Source organism: Podarcis liolepis (assembly GCF_965112155.1).
Source record: "Podarcis liolepis genome assembly, chromosome: 7".
In the NCBI taxonomy this organism is placed as follows: domain Eukaryota; kingdom Metazoa; phylum Chordata; class Lepidosauria; order Squamata; family Lacertidae; genus Podarcis; species Podarcis liolepis.
In genome coordinates, this window is record NC_139561.1 from 7,972,577 (window position 1) to 7,993,570 (window position 20,994).

The following is a 20,994-nucleotide window of genomic DNA, read 5'->3' on the forward strand; positions in this document are numbered from 1 at the left end:
GGAGTTTCCTGCTGCCGCTGCACCGTCGGTGCATGATTTCCATTCTCATCCTGGGGCAAATTTTGTAACCCGAGGTACTACTAGTTAGCAGAGTTTGTAACCCGAGGTGTTTGTAACCTGAGGTACCGCTGTACTCCAATTTCAAATGAGTCATTTTTAGCAACTACTTTTAGAAGATTTTGGGAGTGTCTGGGAAGTTACAATATTAAAACATTTTCAGGAATCAAGCTTTCTGAAACATATCCTTTCTGGTTAACTGAAATTGCAAAAAGTGGGGAGCACCTTCTAAATAGCTTCCATTTTTTCCTGCTCTCCATCTCTCTTCCCCACTCTCTCCCCAATCCAGATCAAAATATCTGGAGTTGAAGCTCTGGGGCCAGCAGGAGGCTGGAGGACCTATGGGAAAGTGGTGGCTGTGTCAGTTCCCCTGTGTCAGTTCCGCTGCGCCTCTCTTCGAGGCTTCCTCTGCCCCCGCTGACGTCCTCTTAAGGCTCCAGGGAGGGTCTCATCGTGAGCCACGAGGGCTCTCCTGCTCTCTCACCATTTCCATGTTTAAATTAAATGATTTAATTATTTCCCAGTGTCATGCATATACACGATCACGCATAAGTGCAGGACATTGTATTTAACTCTCATGCATTCAAAATTCAGCTTATTGGAGGGGCACTCTGATAATCAGAGTTCCACCATCATCAGAAAGACAGCCAGTCTGTTTCATTTCCTACATAAATGGTGTAGCCAGGGGCAGATATGCTACAAAACTAATGAAGCTTAAGCTTCAGGGCCTCTAATCTTGGAGGGGCCCCAGAAGCAACTTTAGGTCAAGTAGACTAACATAATATCCAAATAGTTACATGAACTCATCTCTTTTTAAGCATTTCACCCAACTCTGTGCATACTGCTTACCTTTAGCTTCTTAAGCTCCTGTAGGATCATGTAGTCAGGCATGTTGTCAAAAAGCCCATCGGTGGCTGTCAGAATGATGTCTCCTAGCTGGACATCAAACGTAGTACTGTCCGCAGCATCTGGGCTGTGAAAACAATGATCACAAATAGCTACATATATTTGAATGGCTCCCAGGTCAGAGTTTAGTTTAATCTGTAAAATGGGGAGAACACTACATTCAGCTTACCTGACATAGCTACTGTGATAATGTTTAAGCACTAGTGGGGCAACCCTATTTATCTGGCTTTGCTTTCTTAAATCACTATTACACAAACTTTCATTTCACGAGCAAAGAATTTGCACTGCTGAACAAGCTGCTCATTAGACACAACGGACTGGGACTCTCGTGACAGACAGGTTGAAGAGGTAAAAGGAACCTTACACAGCAGAGCAGCATGGGATAGATCCCATGATCTCTCCCCTACACTAGCATTTTTGAGTGACTCCTGCTTTGACCTGTGCACTTGCTGTGCAGTGCTGGTGGGAAGGGAGTAATCTTGCTTCAACTCCTTTGCTAAGGTACCCTTTTTAAGCTGCTCGTTCCCATTGAACAGAATGTGCTTTTCCAACACTCCCATCGTGGACCTTGGTGTTCTGCCAAATGGGAGTTTTGCTCATTTTGATTGGGCACAGCACACGGCTGGAAGCTTTTAACCGTACTGAAATACAAGCTGCAGTCACATGCTTCCCTCTCTGTTCTTCAAGCATTTGCTACCTCACTGCCAGAGTATGCAAAATTAGCAGATTCCCAATCCAAATCCCAAGAGTGAGAAGGAGGTCCCCGAAATGAACAGGACAGCATGACAGCATTTGCATGCTGGGCGAACACAGAGCTATTTTGGACACAAATGAATGCACTCAGCAGGACAAGGCTTTTTCCACATCTCCATTCGAATCTTGCTGCAAGTGCAGAGCAGCCACAAACTTTTAGCACCCATTCCAGGAATTCAACTTGGAAGAGCAGCTTGATTCCCTCTTAAGCCAAATTCACTCTTGTAGCCAAAAAAATATTTCCAACGGCAAGACATAAAACAGTAGTATTCCTTGGCAAACAAGTCAGGAGGAGGGAAATTTTAAAATGTGGCATTTGAGGCCCTGGCAAATGTGGCCACGCATGAAAGTCAAACTGAAGCAGGGATCTGGAGGCATAAAAAGAACCTAACACCACACCCTACCCCTCTTTATACCAAAGCTCTGTTTTGCAAAGTGGAGTTTTGTAACATGCAACTATCAGAGATGAGGAATACTCCATACATAACCCTTGCACAGCCTCATGCAAGGAGGAAACACCTTTGCTTCTTATAACCACTGTAATGAGTGAAGCCAGGCTAGTGAGAGAAAAGCCCCTTTAGGGCAACCATAAAACCCCTGAGCAGAAAAAGACCATCTCCCATCCTTCTCCTTTGTTTGGAAAAAGGGAGTTACACATTCTGGGACATGGGGTATGAACACAGCTTCCCCTCACAATTCACTGGGGATGCACCCAACATAATCGTTTTGGGGAATTTAGATCTGACCACTCACACTTAAAAATCTCACCTGTCACTGAAGACGACCCCTTCAGCTTCAGGTGGTGCTATTGACAGCTGGAACGGAGTGTTGAAGTAGTGCTGTTGTTCATCAGATCGGTGTACTACCTCTCCACCTCTGACTACCAAAAAGCCTGAGTCCCCCAAGTTTGCTGTATGTAAACGATGACTTGTCCGATCCAGAACTACAATGCAAGCTGTGCTGCTCCCTGGAAATAAAATTAAATATTTTTTTAGATAACGACATATAAATGCAGCTGCTTTTACTTTAAGTGGGGTCCACTGGCTGCAGTGTTTGGTCCAGCAAGGGCAAGAACTTGAAAGAGATAAAATACAGTGGCACCTCGCAAGACGAATGCCTCGCAAGACGAAAAACTCGCAAGACGAAAGAGTTTTTCGTTTTTTGAGTTGCTTCGCAAGACGAATTTCCCTATGGGCTTGCTTCACAAGATGAAAACGTCTTGCAAGTTTGTTTCCTTTTTCTTAAAACCGCTTGAAGAGGTGCAGTTGCGACTTGACCGTGCTTTGCAAGACGAAAAATTCGCAAGGCGGGAAAACTCGCAGAACGAATTAATTTCGTCTTGCGAGGCACCACTGTACATGGAAATGAGCTGAACAGAATTTCTATTGTTTATCCAACTACTGCGAGAAGCTATTTCTAATTAGCAGAAACAGACTTCCAGTGCTGTTCTCTTGGTAAGTCAACACAACTCTTCTTAAAGGTAGCACATCAGACCTCTAAAAGCAATGCCACCATTATTCTGAAACCTAATAAGCAGCTATTTGGATTCTTACCCACTCTAAGCACTTTCTTCATCCAAGATTTGTGGAGGTAGACATGTAACATGCATTCATTTCAACAGAGCCCCCAAGGAAGTGCTGAGAAGGTTGGACAGCAGTTAGCAGCACTAGGCAAACATGTACTCTACTACCTCATCACTGGTCCATTGAATACATGTGAGCAACTGACACATTGGCTCTTATATTGGCATTCCTAACAAGGAATGCTTAACAAAGCATTCAAGATAAGGGGGAAATTTACAGCAGTTAAAAGAAGGAAGAAAATCTAGAAGTGTTGGATAAGGAGTCAAGCTGATCAGAAATGCACTGCAACTAGAAATTCAAGTGCCAAACATGGAGCTCATGTGCTCTTGTGAACTGAAAAGGTCAAGATGAATGGGACAAGCACTCACAGCACGAGGCCACCTTGGCAACATTCAGTTAAGTCAGGACTTTTCCACAAAACTAGTCATGATGTAAGTTGAAACTGGAGCTCATTTAAGCAGTTCCAGCAACGTCTGAACTGAAGGGAAAATGCTGCAGCCAATGCCTGTTCTTTAGGTGTGTAATGAAAAAGGGATGACTCTTCCTGAGCTCAGCAGAGGCTAGCTAAATATAGCTTACATACTTACAGAGACCTCTTGGCAGAGCAGCTGAGGTCAGGTGAGAAGCATGTGCGGTGCGAAAAGTAACTTGCACTTAGTGTGCTAAAGGTTGTCCGTTTCCATTAGCGTGGCTGGTTCTCAACACAGCAAAATCCTGCTCCTTCAAGACCCCCAACATCACTCCCTCTAACACCAAACTCACCCCCTTAAGTGCTCACAGGGCTGTGGGTGAAATGGGACTATTGAGGAACAAGAAAGAGGTGTCAGCATGCTATAGGGATCTTCCTAATAATCTTTAGGAGAAACTACCTATGGGGCAACAGCCCCCCCCCCCCAAAAAAACCTGCTGAATGAGGACTGGGTGTGCTCAGCGATCACAGTGTCTTGGGGGGTGAGAGTGGAGAGTGGGGTCATTGGGTTATCTGGAAGACCTGGCGGATTGGCTGGCAGGAACAGTGAACTGGCACATTCCACACTGCAATGTTCTGTTGCGAGACCCACTTGCTTTCATGAGTTCAAGAGAGTGGCATGAACGTAAAATTTAAACAGCAATTTCATTTTTTAACTTATACATTTAAAAAAATATTTATAGACCGCAATCCCAAAAAATAATATCAAAGCAGCTGAAAATAAAATAGAATAAAAACATGAAAAGTTAAAAATAGACATAAATTAACCATTGTGAAAAGATGTATTCTTAATTGCCTCCTTAAGCCTGGAGAAATAGAAAAGATTTCAGCAGGTGTTTAAAGTTAAAGCACATAGTGCAAATACCCACCACTAGACTTCTCCTAAACTGACACCCAGCTGGAATGTATTCCCAGTGGGGAAGTTAAATCTGAAACCAATAATGGCAACTCCATATTGCTTTTAGACAACCAAAAATAAAAGGTAGGAGCAACAAAGTACAAGTGATGTACAAAAAGAAAGGCTCAGATTCAAAGGAGAAGCAAACTGAAAGCGTTTGCAGTTTATTTTCCTAAATAAACATATATCTGCCTGCATCAGCAACCAGTTCTGAAAGAGCAGGAATGTCATCGAAGTGTTTTTGTTTGCTTGCTTATTTAATGTGGTACCAAACCAGGGTCGCTTCCCCTTTGTGGCCAAAAGCCACCTTTTATTTTGGAAGCATTTGTTGGAAGACGGCATGTGTCAATTCGTGAGAGTCTTACAAGACGGCTTGCCTCGGCCAGAGGTACCCAATGTGATGCCCTCCACTTGTTCTTGTACTACCACTCTCATAAACCCTGAGAATTTGATATGCTGGCTGGGGCTGATGGAAGCTGTAGTCCAGTAACATCTGGAGGGTCACTGGTTTCCCACTCCTGGGGAGTTCCTGTCAGGAGGTGATAACTGAAGAACTTCCCAGCTTAATTACTGGACAGCACTATAGGTATGGCTGGCTAAGAATAAACCCCAGTGGACTGATGTGAGAAAGAGGAGAGACCGTTTATGCTTACCAAGCAAAGGTACTTTGTTCTGCAGCAGCTCACAGTAGCTCGTGGTGAGAATCCCCACAGGATTGCTTGGTATAAACCGTCCTTCCTTGACCAAGCGTTCACAAGTGCGCATGAGAGTCCCTGAGAACTGAGAAGGGTCAACACCATAGTCCCGCCAGCCTCCGACACCATCTGCAACCCCTAAAAAAGAATATATATACACATATTATGAATACATTCCTCAGCATTAATGAAGATGAAATTTACATTAAACATGCAAAGCTGGTGAGGTTTAATTAAATATTCTCCATATCTGCTAATATTTCTAAAGAAGACTTTCTAAACTAATCACTTTCCTAATTCAATATGCCATGCAGAAAGCACAGAGGTATATAATCACTTCTGATTGCTGAAAGCCCAAAATAAGGGCTTATTATGCAACTAGCTTAAGACAGACAGGGGAGGGGGAAGTTATGCAGAAGTCAACAGGACCAAGGACAGTCACCTTTACTTCCTTTCTGGTATTATTCAGGAGTAGTTTCTTCATCTCCAAATGGGCCCACATTCTCATGTGAAGAAGCACCCTAGATTTGCATAACGGAACTGTAATACTGGCAGTTTTAACCAAAGGTGATTGTGCCCCTTTGGATGCATTAAGAAACTCAGGGCATAGATATGATTACCTCTGAACAGAATCAATTATGAGCTGGTGGTCACCTATATTTCTTGAAGATGAGCACCTCAACTCATCTTAACCAGTTTCAGCACCAAAATGTAAGCAAAAAGGAAAAGAACGGGTTAGACAGGCTAACTGTGAGCTGCTGCAGTGATAGTTTTAGTCATGAATTCACACGCGCATTTCAACTTCAGCTGATTTTGAGCTTGAGGAGATGCTAACTTTATTTGAGATATCAAACAGCCACGTAACCATGAACATACGAGGGAGAGCAGAATGGTGCATTTCTACACATCTACCAGGAGAAAGTGGTCAGCTGATAAGCTAGTACATCTATAGGCTCCCGGAATGGTTGGATAGTGTGGAGCCCATTTCTCTCAAACATTGTTATCTAACACCATCAGGCATCAAAATCAAGAATGGCCCTTTGCCGAAAACTTTCTGCAGCAGTTCTGCAGTTGCAGAAGGGCTTGAAGGGTAAAGTAATAAGAGGCAAAGTCGTTTAGCAAAAGCAAACTCCTGAGAATTTTGCCATGGTCAAATATGAGTAAGAAATATTTTCAGGGGTATTGCCGAGTATCTACAGCCTCTACACACACACAGAGCATCTCTAATAACATTCAACTTATTTGGTTCAGAAACTCTCTTCAGCCTACTAGTGTCAACATTTGGTATTTTATGGAATGCATGAAGCTCATGTTAAATGATTCAGGATGCAGTGTGAGTCACTGTCTCAACTATCAGGGAGTGAGTCAAAGGAAGATAAATCTGCTAAACAAAATCACAGAATTGCAGGATTGGAGGTGCCCCTGAGGGTCACCTAGTCCAACCCCCTGCAATGCAGCAATCTTTTTACCCAACGTGTGGTATGAACCTATGACTCTGAGATTAAGAGTCTCATGCTCTACCTACTGAGCTATCTCTGCTCCCCAAGGCTGCAAGCCTCTATCCTAGAATTGAAAACACATGAATAAAAATGTGCTAATCTGTAAAATGTCCTTCACTTAGGATGCCAGCTGAACTGGAGATGGAGGGTTTACAGCTGACCTTGGCATGAACTATGTAATCTGTCGGCATGTTACCGCCAGACTCTGAACAGACTATCAGCATTAATCAGATTTCTCCCCAAAATAGTCCATAACCTTTTAGAACCATTTTTAAAGGATTTGTATATTTTAAAACACACACACCCAAACAATGCAACACCAGAAGGGAAGCATTATGACCCTCCCCCTCTTGTAACACCACAAGTAGTACAAAGCACAACTTGGATACCATAACCCTGAATACCAAAGAACACCCTTCCTTTCTTCTTTAGGAAATGCACACGAATCCTCTAAACCAGTGGTTCCCAATTAGCAAAGTATTGGCAATGACTGTTTGGAGCCATGCACGACCACGTGTGTGCACTTTGCTGCACACCCGGAAGTGGTAGAAAAAGGGGGCGAAATGGCGGGCTTATATGTGCTCCATCATTGTGCACACATGACCTGGAACGCAACCCCCACAGAAATCAGGGGTTGCCTATACTACACCCTCTTTTTAAAAAACAAGCCATGGCCCCTCTGCTTTTGAAAATGTTGGTATCTCTATGGTAGTTTTTATGTGAATGGTGCCACAGACTTCCTGGGTCAGTTATGATGGCCTCCTGGAGTCCACAGACCACCATTTGGGAACCTCTGCTCTAAACAATATGTTAAAAGTGAATATTAGATTAACCATTTGATTTCTCCATCAGTGGTTTTAAAAAATCACAGTCCTCATCTGATTGATTGATTTGGGGTGGGGATCAGGAATTTTCTTACATGCCTACATTAGGTATGAAAGGGTCATTTGACAGAAGGTGGGCAAGTTCATTGCAGGTCTTGCAGCTTAAACACAATGGGATGCCTTTTTGGTACCTGATTGGTGCCTTACCTGACTAGCGAGGCATACAAGAAGCAGAAGCACACAACTACAAGTAAATTAAAAGTGTGCCTGTGCATAAGCCTCTGGAGACTGCAATCGTGCCAGCACATTAGCTAAAGAAAACATATTTAAGCAACCTTGTGTGTATGCCTTGCGGTTGCCTCATCAACTTCCACTTCCTCTAAATGCTGCTTAACATTTGATCAGTCTTCCCACAACGTCTGGACAAGCACCCTAGAATTCCATCACCCCCAGATTCCTCAGTTCTGGAACCCAGCAAGTCACTCTCAGGATCAACAGTCAGAAGGTGTTGAACAGCGTATTCTGCAGAGACAGTCAGCTGGGAGACCAGGAATCCCAACCTGCACTCTTAAGAGATCACCAACTCAGCCACAACACACTGTAAAAGAAGTGCCTTCATGCATGTACAAAAAGGCAACTCCTACTTCCCCAACTGTTCAAGTCTTCTATAACTTCCCATGTTCAAGGTCAACCCTGAGGCCTGTACTTTGTTACATTGGAAATATTAAGTTATGTTGCTGTAATTTTGCTTGTTTACCTTATGATAAAATTGTTCAGTTGTTTATTGGTCTTGTTTATATGATTTTGTAATGTTTGTATATTATTTTTAATAATAATATTTTTCTCCTGTTTCCTTTTATTAATTTGGTTCCTTCTCTGGGATTGAGGACATTCAATGAAAAGCATTGTAACTAATTAATTAATACAATAAAGTTCTCTTTGGATATCATAGAAAAGAGACTTACATCTGTTCCTGTTTTCAGAACTGGGCATCAAAGGGGATTTGGGGGTTGTGTAGGGCCAAAATGTTTAATTTACAGTTAAAGATCAATTTAAAACACTTTTGATCAACTAAATGATTCACCTGATTTAAAAATTAAAGACCTGCTTCATGGTTAACTGTTAAATATTGGAGGGAGGAAAAAACCTACAGAGGGCAAACTCCATCTTAAAAGAGGCATTCCAGTTCCTTCTCTCTTATGTAGGAAAAAACATGTCTTATCAAAGATTATGCCTGTGCATCTAAAAACAAAGCAGACTTATGTCAGAACTCTTCATTTTACACTTAGGCAAATTCAGTCCATTAATCAACTAAGATTTCTGTAATTGGGCAACAGACCTAGCTTTAGTCACTGTGTTGAAATCACCAGCAGTAGCATCATTTCATCAGAACTAACCAAGGACAGTTCCACAGGAACAGTGTCCGTATAAATTCCCTGGCTGTATGGCATATCAATATATTTCCCCTCTTGCACTAAAAAACTAGTTTGATTAAAAACTAATGGAAACTCATGGCCATAAAAAAAATTCTCAAATATCTGAAGCATGGGATTTAAAGACTGAACATGGCTGGATAAGTTAACCCTATTTATTTCATAAAATCTATACACCATTTGATGGTAAAAAAGAGAAAGAAATCCCTCAAAGCAGTTTACAAAATTTAGTTTATTTGTATATCACTGAACATACTAAATTAACCTTTGTTTCTGTTACCATAACTCTTAACCACTCTGATTCTCTGCTTCCTTGGTGAGGGCAGAAAGACATCCTCTCATCAGCATTGCTAAGCAGTACAGTTACACAGTTCTTCCAACTACGGTATATGGAGGACAGTCCCCAGAATCACTTACAGATACTCAAGGCAAGCAAGCACAAAATCAAATGGTAGTTGATGAGGTAGCAGTGAACTTCTTTGTAGGCTATAGGGGAGGGCAGGTGCATGCTGTGCTGGCAGCAAGCAGGGCATTTCTGGTACAACCACTTATTCAAACTCCAGAGGATCAGATCCAAGTTTTACTTTCCCACTTGCACAAACTATTGTAAAAGATGCAGTTTTATTTTGGCCAATAACAAACCACACCTTTGGCCAAAAACAGTTATAAGCAGGCAGTTACAAGCATTCCTTCACCTGTCAGTGATCAGAGACCAAAACACCTGTGTGCTGCCCTCCACACCAACTAAAGACATTTGCTTGTAAGTGTTAAATCTTAAGATACTAGAAAACCTGGCCATGCCAAAAGCATTTTTTACTAAAAATGCAAGTAATATTGCAAAATGCCCACTGCCTGCATTCTTCCCTCCTGAAGTGGCCACCTTGGGACATTCTGCATTAGTTCCTTGTGTGTGCCTTTCTTTCTACCCATCCAGCATTCTCAGAGCAGAATAATTATGCAATAGCATGGTTCAAATGAGATCCCTGGATGCAAGTCTCTTTTTATGCCAACAAAATAATCCCTTAGCTCATCACTTACCATTTTCACAGACTGTCCTTCAGCCTAAACTGGGCTTACACTGGTGAATATTTTTTTCCACTAAGCAGAGTTGTTTTGATTATGCTTTGGAGGAGCTGTCTTTCCAAGGAGGAGATTTGAGTTATAAGAAGAATTAAGAGTGATACATGCTTTGAGGTGGGATGAAACTAATAAGAACCTCAGCCTCATTCATACTGAGAGACTGACAGAACAATTTCAATCCCTGTTTTGGGTGGGGCAGGGGAGCTCTGCTGGCGAGCAACATCCCAATGCACAAGCCTAAAAGGTGGGTGGGTGGAAGTTACTGCTAGCAGTATCCCTGCCAGCAACAGTCAAAACAGTATGTTGTGGGGGTGCAGCTGGGCCGACAGGATCAGCTGACCCTCCTGCCATCCACAAGATGGCAAAGGCCACCTTGAGGGCTGATGCAGCAAAACTGCATTTTCCCCACCCCCGCCTTTCCACTGCAAGGAGCAAGGCTGTGGATGCAGCAGTGGCTATCTCTCTGCCAGGAGCTTGGAATGCTCCTGAGCCTGCAGTCCTATACTCAGTTACTTGGGAGTAAGCGCCATTTAGTTTAATGGGGCTTACTTCTGAGTAGCTATGACTGCAAACTTGACTGCAAGATAGAACAAGCTTGTTTCCCCCTGCTCCGGAGGGTAGTTACGAGAAAGGAGATTCCGTCCAAACATCAGGAAGCCCTTTCTGATGGCAAGAGCAGTTTGATAGGGGAACACACTCCCACAAGAGGTGGTGGACTCCATCTTGGTGTCACGGACTGGCTGGATGCTGAGGAATGGCGGGAAGTACAGGCTGGAGAAACCCAAAGGGTATCCCCAGGGAAAGAAGGCTCAGTGACAGGGAAGTGGTGGTGGGACAACAATGAGTGGACAGAGGGAGAAGAAGGTGCAGACTGGGAGGAGGAAGAGGAAGCAGAAGAGGTAACAGGCCCTCCCACTGAAGCCAGCTACCCTCCCCCTTATCTCCTAGAATATGCAGAGAAATGAAACATGCAGGGCAGAGATTGGTTGTGTCTAGTTTGCAACTGCTTGGGAAAGACCCTGGAAAAAAGGAGCCTTAGAAAGTGATGGGAAGATGGAGGCCTGTAGTCCTCACAGCTGCCTTATTGGGGCAAGACTTAGTGGTCAGTTGCTGGGATCACTAGGCCTGTGCTGTTTTGAATCCTTTGAATAAAGAGTTAACTTCAATAACAGTGTCTTTTATTGCTGACCTACGCTTGGAGATTTTTAAGCAGAGGTTGGCGGACCACCTGCCATGTATGATCTAGTTGAGATTCCTGTATTGTGTGGGGTTGGGCTACATGATCCTAACTCTACAATTCTATGATTCCATGATCTTCCAAGAAATATTTGAAATGTCTTTGATTTCATATTTATCTATTGCTTTTCAACAGTACTGTTTTGGTGCTTATTAAAATGATTAAAAGGTTTGGAATGCCATCTCTCATAAAACGCCCAGCCTAGGATTTGTCAACAGTGTAAGAGCCAAAAAGGAAAACCCAAGCAGTGTGTGCCTGTCTGTACACTGTTAACTCTGGCCAAATTGCACAGAAACCCAGGACCTGGTGTTCTGACAAAACTGCAAGTCTCTAGTTTCAGTATTTTATTTTTTAAAAAACCCACACATTTTCCTTGTGGCTGCAGAAAACAGTTGGGAAGCACAGGCATCTACAGAAAGCTTCCTGTGATCCTCGCTTCAATCTCCCAAGCCCTTTCCTCACTCTAGCAATGTACTCCTTATGAAGTATCTATGACAATCTAATTGAAGAATAAACAATCCAAATTATCCCCATATATGTAAACATGCTTGATACATTCTCAGTGTGGCTTTTGCTTCATTGTAAACTGCTGTCGACTAATGTGCCAAACAAGGTGCTAAGGAAAGGAATAAGGAGGATCCTTCAACTTCTGCAACAAAATCACGTTTCATGCTCTTTTTACGTAAGCCTTTCAGGGTTAAAATTTTCATCACCACAGACCCTGATCTCTCCTGAATTCCTATGGAGGATCTTGTACAATAACTGCCATGAAAGGAAAGCTAGCAAAGCAGTTACAGGTGATAGGCCAGAACATGTACAATCACCAACAGCTGGCACCAAACCTTCTCACTTCAGGCAGCCAAGGCACTGGTATCTGCAGGAAGTAGCCATGTAGCTCCAGAACATATTAGCGTTTATAAAGATAGCGTATTGCAAGCGTTCAAAGCCCTTCTTCACAACTTCTCTATTAATGTAGGAATTTCAGCAGTCAAGAGCTGACAACCTCTTCCCTTTTACAAGAAAGGCCATTATTACCTTTCCCACAATGCAGGAGAGTGCCTGAAGCTGGGCAAATATTTTGCCTTAATCCACTTGCTAAGATAGTACAGTAGGTGAGTTTTGAACTGAGGGCTTCCTGGCTCACAGCTGACACAGTGCAGTACTATGAATGCCTTTCTTAGAATTAAGCCCCCTTGATTGCAACAGTGCACAGGACAGCAGCAGTAACCACTGAGCTGCAAAGGATGTGGCTATTGGTCATAATAGCTCCAGTATCAGATGCAGTATGTCTCTGAATACCAACTGCTGGGAATCGTAAGCAGAAAGAGACAGGTCTTTGGTCTGATTCAGCAGGGCTGCTCTTCAGATCTAGTAATTGCACAACAGAAAAAGGCCATGTGTAGGGGTGTGTTTTTTTTAACTGTGGTCAAACAGGGACTTGGAAGTTGGGCAGATTCCAAGTGCTCTTGCAATTTTTTTCCACTGGATGGGAGCAGCTCATGTGGCTACTCCACACCCACACCCAGCCCACAAAGACTCTCAAAACTGAAGGCAGAGATCTTCTTGGCATGCTTATATCCGCGAATGAGTAATATATAAAGCTAATCTGGACTGAATGAAAAGTGAAACACATTTAAAACTCATTCTTTGGCTAAAGACATTCTACACCGTTATTTATATAAAAAAATCTAATTGTGCCAAGCTCTTCTGCATTTTATTTTATAGGTTGTATAAAATAAATTATGATAATCCAGAACAGTTAAGCTGCATAAGTGTCTGAAGACATTTGAAATTTAGAACAAAAGATGCAGGCAGAGCACAGGACACCAAGCAGAGAAAAGCTAACATGGTTACCAAACATGCAGGGAAAGAAGGGCAAAATATCCAATTATATAGCCTAATAAAAGTATCTTTTTTAAAAAAAAATTTAAATGGAGAACTAAGAACAAAAAGAGAATTTTATTTCATCCACTGTGGATTGGGCTAAGGAACCAATAGAAAAATGACAGCAAGAGGTTAATCTTTGTCACCAGCAAGCCTGAGTTCACCTATAGCTCCTTCTCCAGGAAAGAGCCTGGAACCTGGGCCAGAAGAGAGCGCACTGAGAGTGCACACAAAAACACAAACACACACAAAAATGTGTGGTGGATTTCAACTGTAAGCTGCTTTAGGAGTCAGTCTTAACTCACTGAAGAGGGCATAAACACCTAAATCAAAATTAAGAGGGGGGTTGTTAGAACAGTCATCCAAAGAATACTAAGCCACAAAAATCACTTTCTGAAGAATTAGGAAAAAATTACAATGGAGAGAACAACATATGACACACTGAACTCTTTGGAGGAAAAGTGGGATATAAATGTAATACATAAAATAAAATCTGCTTGCTGTAACGGTAATAAAGTACAGGAAACAAAGTATTTAAAAATGAAAATAAAAAGGATTTAATCCCTGCATCACTTCAGTGACACTACAAGGCTGCTTACATAGGACTACTGCAACATAATGACATAACATCATCAAACCCTGCCATATAATTCACTGTAATCCAACCAAAATAAGGGCCAGAGGAAAAAATGCCCAGCTATACTACTAAAGAGCAATGCAGAACCAAGGAGACTCCAGTCAGTCTTTCATTTGATAGAAATCCATCACCCACTCCCTTTCCATTAATAGTGCAAGAAATTCTATTGACAGAAAGGAAGAACTCTTCTGACCTTCCCTTCAACATGGATCATATGCTAGATAAGATACTTGAACAGCCAAACTGCATTGTGGGTTATGGCCTAAGAACAAAGATGAACTGCGCTGCATGACCAAGGTTGAAATATTTTTCTTTGTCCTCCATATCCAGAACTACAGCACGGGCATCTGACAAGATTCTTTTAAATGTACTATTCAAAACATTGTTTCAAAGCCAGCTAACATTTTTTTTTTTAAAAATCACTCATTACAACAGACATGAAGCTACCATGGCAACACCAAGTTTCACTAACATAATATGTTTAGATACAAGAGCAATCTTCAACTCTAAATAAACCATACACCAAGGAGTGTTTAGCAATCTACATTCATGTTGCTGCTGCTCAGCAAGCAAAAGGGCATTTGAGAAGCCACATGCCCCACAAAGGGCCTGCACTCAGGATGTTTCCCCCCTTTGCTCCTGTGACATCTGACACAGCACAGCTGCACTGCACTGAAGATCTGCAGGGAGCTCTGAAACCACAAGAAAGTAGGTGTGGGGAGTGAAGCTTGACATCTGAAACCGCTTTCAATGTCACTTTGCTTTTCACCTGACAAGGACACAAGGTGCGCTAAAGGCAGGAAGTGGTTGCTCCCAACAGCTTGTTTCATTTGCAGGGTTAGAAGGGGGGGGGGACACCTTAAGAGTTTAAGTTCAAGCTATTTAAAAAGATGGGGAAACCTAAAATGCTTTTTTAAAAAACGTGGCAGCCACCTTGGAACTGCAGGGGAGCTATTAGGGACAGGTCCTGATGAGCAAAGCAACACACCAACCCACACAGGAATCCCCCACAATCACGGAATCGACTTCACTGTCTCCCTGGCACACTTTGCTCTCAGACAGCAGCCTGCAGATATGCAATTATAAGGCCTTTTCAAATACTACCTAGGGGTGCTATTTTAGAACATTCAAACATGAGGAGGAAGACAGGCAAGTCAGACGAACACAAAGACCAGCCTAAGACATCACTCACCTAGAACATCTGCAGATCGGTGCCGGGCCACAAAGCAAGCGTCATCCCCGTAGCACATGCCTTTCTTCAAGATGCCCTTGCGGAAGTCCTTGCCAAAGCCACAGCTGGCAGTCACCAGGCTGTAATCTCGAGAGTCTGTTTGAGAAAGGCCACCTAGGACTGCCCGGGCTACCAGTCTGCCATAGGAGAGGACTGAGAACATGGTGTGGGGAGCCCAGCAGCCGACCGCCTGCAACGAGGGAAACCGTAGGCAGATGTGCCACCGGAGCCAACGTAGTCCGCTCTGAACTAGGGCCACCCCAAGACCCAGGGTTCCCAGTGGGGACCCCTCCTAAAGTGGGGGGGCCCTTGTTTGAACTCTTCTCTAACAAAAGGTTATTTCAACCTTGAAATAGAGCCCTTTCCTTTTCGTGTGTGTGTGTGTGTGTGTGTGTATATATATATATATGTGTGTGTGTGTGTGTATAGATATTGATATAGATATACTATACCTATATTCAGTCTCCTGGAGACTTCCTTATCCACCACTTTTACCCACCCTCTCCAAAAAGAAAACTCGGCTCTTAGGTCTCTCTCTCTCTGCCTCTCTCTAGAAGGGGCCTCTATACTTAACTACATTATATATCCTTCCCACCCAAATGAGAGATAAAAGCCTTAGGTTTCAAGACGGCTCTAGGCTGAGGCAGGTTTTTCCTTCCTGTGAGCACGCTTAGCTCCCCGTGACCTGCGTTCCTCCTAAACGGGACCCCTTCTCCCCCTGGTGCACATTTCCCAAGGCCCTCCAAGTGCGTCAAAGTTCACCGGAGGGAGTTCCAGCTCCTCCTCGGAATAAGGCCCTAGCCTGAAGGCCACGGGTCAAGGACCCCACCCCCTGCCCCTCCTCCTCCTCCTCCCCACGAGGCTCGCTTCAGATAGACAATAAAAAACGGGGGGAGTCAGCCCCCCACTGAAAGGAGCCCCTCTTCAGAGCGAGGGTTCGCAGCCCAGAATGGGGCTCTGAGGTGGGGGCGCTCAGCCCCCCCCGAAAAGAGACGGCTTCGACTCCCGCCAATTTCTCCTCAGTTAAGTGCTTCCCTTCCGACGACGGAGGGGGCTCCTCTTCCACGAGGCCCCCCTGAGGGAGGGGGGTGCCCGGCGCCCCTCAGAGCGACGACCCCCGTTCCCAGCCCCTCTTTCTCTTCAGGAGGCGCCTCTCAGCTGCGCCCAAAAAATGACAGAAAGAAGCGCCGGCCTCCCCTCCCGGGAGGGCCCTGAACCCCCACCTCAGGCTGGGGCTGAGGCGCCTGGGCGCGAGGCGGCCCCTGAGGTCGGGGGCTGGGCTCTGCCCACAGCCGCTCTTGGCCTCCCTTCTTCTTCTCCTTCCTCCGTCGCCGGCTCCCCTTGCCCTTCTCGTCCTCCTCGTCCTTTCCCCCCTTCACAGCCGGCGGCGTGTCTCCCGCGTCCGGCAGCCGGGCTCTCCAGCCGCCATCTTCCGCCCCGTCGCGTGCTTCGGGCCCGCGTTCCGCCGGCGGCTCCTCAAGGAGAGAGAAAGGGAGGGAGGGAGGGAGGGGGAAAGGGAGGGAGACGCGCGAGGTCAGCCCCGCCTCTTCGCCGGCGAGGAGAAAGAGAGGCGGGGCGGAGGGGGGGAAACCCCTCTGAGCTCCCTCACATCCGGGCCTCCGGCGCCAGCCCAGCCCCGCGATTGGCTGCGCGGCTTGCCCTCATTTGCATAGCCCGCCCCTCTCTCTGTTCGCCGCTCGTGAAGGTCAGCTGCGCGCAAGTGCGCTTGCGCGGGAGGGAGGGGGGACGGACGTTGTGGCGTCCTACCGTTCGGAGCCTGGACTGCGACTCCCGGCATGCAGCGCGCTCCCCCATGGCGGTTGTTCTGCTGCTCTTGGGCCGGCGCCGGGCGAGCGCGGCATTGCCGGGAATTGTAGTTCTTGGCCCTACAAGACCATGTGCGGCTCTTTGTAGGTAGTTTCCCTTCCCGCTCCCTGACTTGTAGAAGCAAAAGGGGGCTGAGCAGCAGAGGGCCGGGTGGCAGCCCCCCCCCCTCGGAGACAGACTCTCCCCCTGCTGGGGCCTTCCCTTTTTCGTTATTCGTTTCCTTTGTTTTCTATTGTGACGCCTCTTCCCAGGTACCGCCATGCAAATCCCCGCAGAAGACGCTCCTGCGAGCTTCACTGCAAGGTCACAAAAGGGCAACGGCGGCGTCACGGCGTGGAGGGGGAGGGCGTGGAGGAAGTGCTCGCAGATTCCCACACCCACAACCAGATCCTTCCTTCCTTCCCTGGACGGATTGTCCAGACACGTGAAACCCTTCAGACGGCTGCAGAAGTGGGGGGGGGGGGGGAGCTGCGAGGCAGGTTTAGCCCCACACAGTAAAGGTTTACTCTCCCGCAAGTGTGTGTAAGATTGCAGCTGCATGAGCGCAGTCCTCTCTGCACCCGTAAGCTGTAGGCCCTGTAAAGTTCAGTAGCTTAGATATCTAATTGAGCAATGGGGGATCATGACACTTCCGGAATAGTTCAGTCTTGTCCAAGGGCCTGGGGGAGCTGGTGGGCCCGCTTCCGCATCACCGTCACTGGGCCCAAGAAAATTTCACTGAATTTTCTCTCTCCTTTGACAATCTTTTGAATGAAGTCTAGAGTTTGTATCCAACAGAAGAAGTTACCTTTAGTGAAAAGCATCTTTGCTTTGAGCACACCTTTCGTTGGAAGGCGTTCAGGATGAAATCTTAGGGGAGTGCATTCTTGATAGGAAACTGATTGGAGAAGCAAAGAAGCCATGCTTGCCCCTTTGTTCTCCAAGATGACATTGCCACGAGATTCAGAGAAAATGTGAGAGATGTAGAAGTGAAAGAGGATGCAATTTAATGCAGATCAGTTTGACTTCAAAGTGCAGCTCAGCACAGAGATCAAAGGGACAGAGACAGTTTAGGAATCAGGAGAACTCCCACTCTATTTGTCAACCTCATGCAGACTCTTCTGAGCAACCTTCAACAATTTATTTGTTCATTAATTGATGGAGAATGTTTGGGGGAGATAATGGAAGACATTATCAGCATGGTACCAGTGCAAAATACCCTTGCCTTTTCAATTGCCAACATTTTGCCTGTGACTTTCATAGGAGCTAAAATCATGAATAATAAAGTGTCCATGGAATTAAATCTAGGTAAAACTGTACAGTGAAGGATCCTAAGCGCATGGAGGGGGGATGAGTAGTTTTCTTCTTACTTGAGATGAGTACTTTTTTTTAATCTCGCACACATACAAGCTAGTTATAGCTGCCATGAATAAACTTGTTTTGCACCAAACGTTCTATTTTAATTAAATAAAAAATGGTATAAGCTTTGGCAGAGGTTTGATCCTTCTTTGCAGAGCATTCCGCTGGCATGGCAGGTTCCATTTCTTAAACCCAAATCCCAAGGAGGAGTCCGGGGTTGTGTTAAATGTCAGGCCCCCTCCTGATTTCCCAAAGATCTACTGTGCAGCTGCTAGGAATCTTAAAAAATAATAATATCACTTTTCTTACTCTGCATGGCTCATTTGAGTTAAATTCCCAGCAAGACTTTGTTTTGCAATTTAAATTGATTGGGTAGAAAGGGCATGTGGACTTTGAGTGGGGAGGATTCAGCTCACGCACAGTCACCAAGGAGATGAACTTTGATCTCCTATTGGTGCCAATTTGGGACTTTTAAAGAACATTTTAGACTAGTTTGTTTTTCAAGGGAACATCACAATTTGTTTATACATTTGTCATCAGTGCGTGTGGACTTTGCAGCAGAAGTGGGACAGGACCCTGCCCCTAGAAGCTTATAGTGTATATCAGGGCTGGGGCCCCTGAGACCCAGGGGCCACATGTTTCTCTCCAGGGTGCTCTATCTGACCCTTGGGGCGCTCCCTACACACCCTCTTTCCCCAGGTCACACCCTTCGCCAGATATGCTTTGCAGTTTCCTTGAGCACTTTTGCCAAGCTGGAGTGCACGCTTGAAATTTGATAATGCTTCCTGCTTGCCTGGATAGAGAATAGAGTTGTGTGTTTGTGTTGAAACTAGACTACTTCACAGTGTTGTGTTGAAACTAGACTACTTTCCAGTTGCTGCTTTGTCCATTTCTACCTCTGGCTCCTGCCTTGCCAATGGGCAACCCCCTTGAAGATTGTTCATAGAAGAAAAGGCGACTCTCAGGATGCAAAAAAGTTAATGATCTCTGGCCTATACAATTTCTAGTGTTATGAGAGAAGGAGAAAAAAACTATTATTTTATATCCCTGAACTACGTCACCTCTTGGTCACCTTTTCTCTAAACTAAAAAGTCTCAAGATGCTGTAAGCTGTCCTTATAGGGGGAATTCCTTCATCCCATTGATCACTATGGGAATGGAGTTGAGAGACGACCTAATCTGGGGAGAGAACAGCAAAGACCTGGTGAAGAGAGCACAGCAGAGGTTATATTTTCTGAGAATCCTCCGGAAAAAAAATCTCTCAAAGGAGTTGTTGATGCCATTCTACCATTGCACTGTGGAGAGCGTACTAACTTATGGTCTGTGCGTGTGGTTTGGGAGCTGCACGGCCAGGGAAAAAACAATGCTATCCAGGGTTGTAAAGACTGCAGAGAGAATTATTGGGTGCACTCTTCCCACCTTAGATCAAATCTATGCTGCCAGGTGCCATAAGAAAGCGGCAGAGATAGCACAGGATAGTACGCACCCCGCAAATGATCTCTTTCAGCTTCTGCCTTCTGGAAGAAGGTATAGGGTTAGAAAGGCCAGGACTAGCCGCCTGAAAAACAGTTTCTACGCTAATGCAATTCTGGTTCTAAACGCAGCATAAGGGGTCTCTGTAGTATAGTGTATTTTAAAATGGGGTTTCAGAGTTTTTAGGGGTTTTTGAATGTTTTATGTAGTTTTTATGTAGTTTCTATGTAGTTTTTATGTATTTTTATGTAGTTTCGTGATAGTTTTATGTAGTTTTTATGTAGATTTATAATTTCATTGTTCTGCAAGGGACAATGACAATAAAGATATCGTATCGTATTGTATCACTGTGGTTGCCGTTTCTTAGGTGCAGTTATCTTGCACTCCTTTTGAAGAGTGCAAGAACCCAGAGATGCATTTTAAATAAAAGCACACATTCTACTCATGTAAAAACATGCTGGTTCCTGGACCATCTGCAGGCCGGATTGAGAAGGCAGTTGGGCCGCATCCGGCTCCCGGATCTTAGGTTGCCTACCCCTGTGTTAGACACATGATGATGTTGGCTGTGGTATCAGTAAGTGGCCAACAGTTTCAACAGAGAGAAAAGACTTGCACCATTGAAGAGCAATCCTTCTTGGGTTAGGTCAGGTGTGAGTCACACTGGCAATGGGCAGTATGAGTAATAATCAGCCCACACTGCTGTCCTCTGCCAGCTTGGGACTTCTGGAAAATATTATACTCTCACGCAAACAGAATTAACTATAAACTGGAAATTTTGCTATTTAGATGTTATTCAAAGTCTCCTGTGAATGAACAAAACATACTCCAGTGCGCCCTCTGTTGCTCAGAGACTGAAGTGGCTGAGCATTTATAATGGGGGGGGGGGGGACTTGATCAGTGAGGTGGAGCAGGAAGGAAGCCATCTGCAGGGGTATAATGAATTTCTTCCATAATCATAAAAAGAAGTTTCTATATGCTCAGTATGTAGAAACTCACATTTCCTGCACACCGCCGGCATCAGACAGAGAATGATAGGATAAGTAGTAAGGGAATACCTAGCTACTTTATATGAATTCAAATCTCCAGGACCTGATGAGCTGCACCCAAAATTACTAAAGGAGTTTGTGGATGTAATCCAAGACCCTCTGTCTATAATCTCTGAGAATCCTTG

General features: G+C 44.7%; 1 protein-coding gene across 2 annotated transcripts in view; it reads right to left on the bottom strand.

Moving 5' to 3' along the window:
* PPTC7 (protein phosphatase targeting COQ7) overlaps nucleotides 1–17,279 on the bottom strand; it is a 22,986-nt gene extending 5,707 nt beyond the window's left edge. Inside the window, exons 1-6 of one of the 2 annotated variants that reach the window (XM_083514273.1) lie at nucleotides 16,954–17,279; nucleotides 16,410–16,658; nucleotides 15,148–15,376; nucleotides 5,320–5,499; nucleotides 2,485–2,683; nucleotides 907–1,030 (exon numbers count right to left, since the gene is read on the bottom strand). In XM_083514273.1, the coding sequence (XP_083370399.1) occupies nucleotides 907–1,030; nucleotides 2,485–2,683; nucleotides 5,320–5,499; nucleotides 15,148–15,376; nucleotides 16,410–16,658; nucleotides 16,954–17,274 (1,302 nt within the window). In that variant the 5' untranslated portion in view covers nucleotides 17,275–17,279. Of the gene's footprint in view, nucleotides 1–906; nucleotides 1,031–2,484; nucleotides 2,684–5,319; nucleotides 5,500–15,147; nucleotides 15,377–16,409; nucleotides 16,662–16,953 lie in introns of both variants that reach the window. The other variant, XM_083514272.1, reaches the window with a different exon arrangement.
* Nucleotides 17,280–20,994: the final 3,715 nt, after the last annotated feature.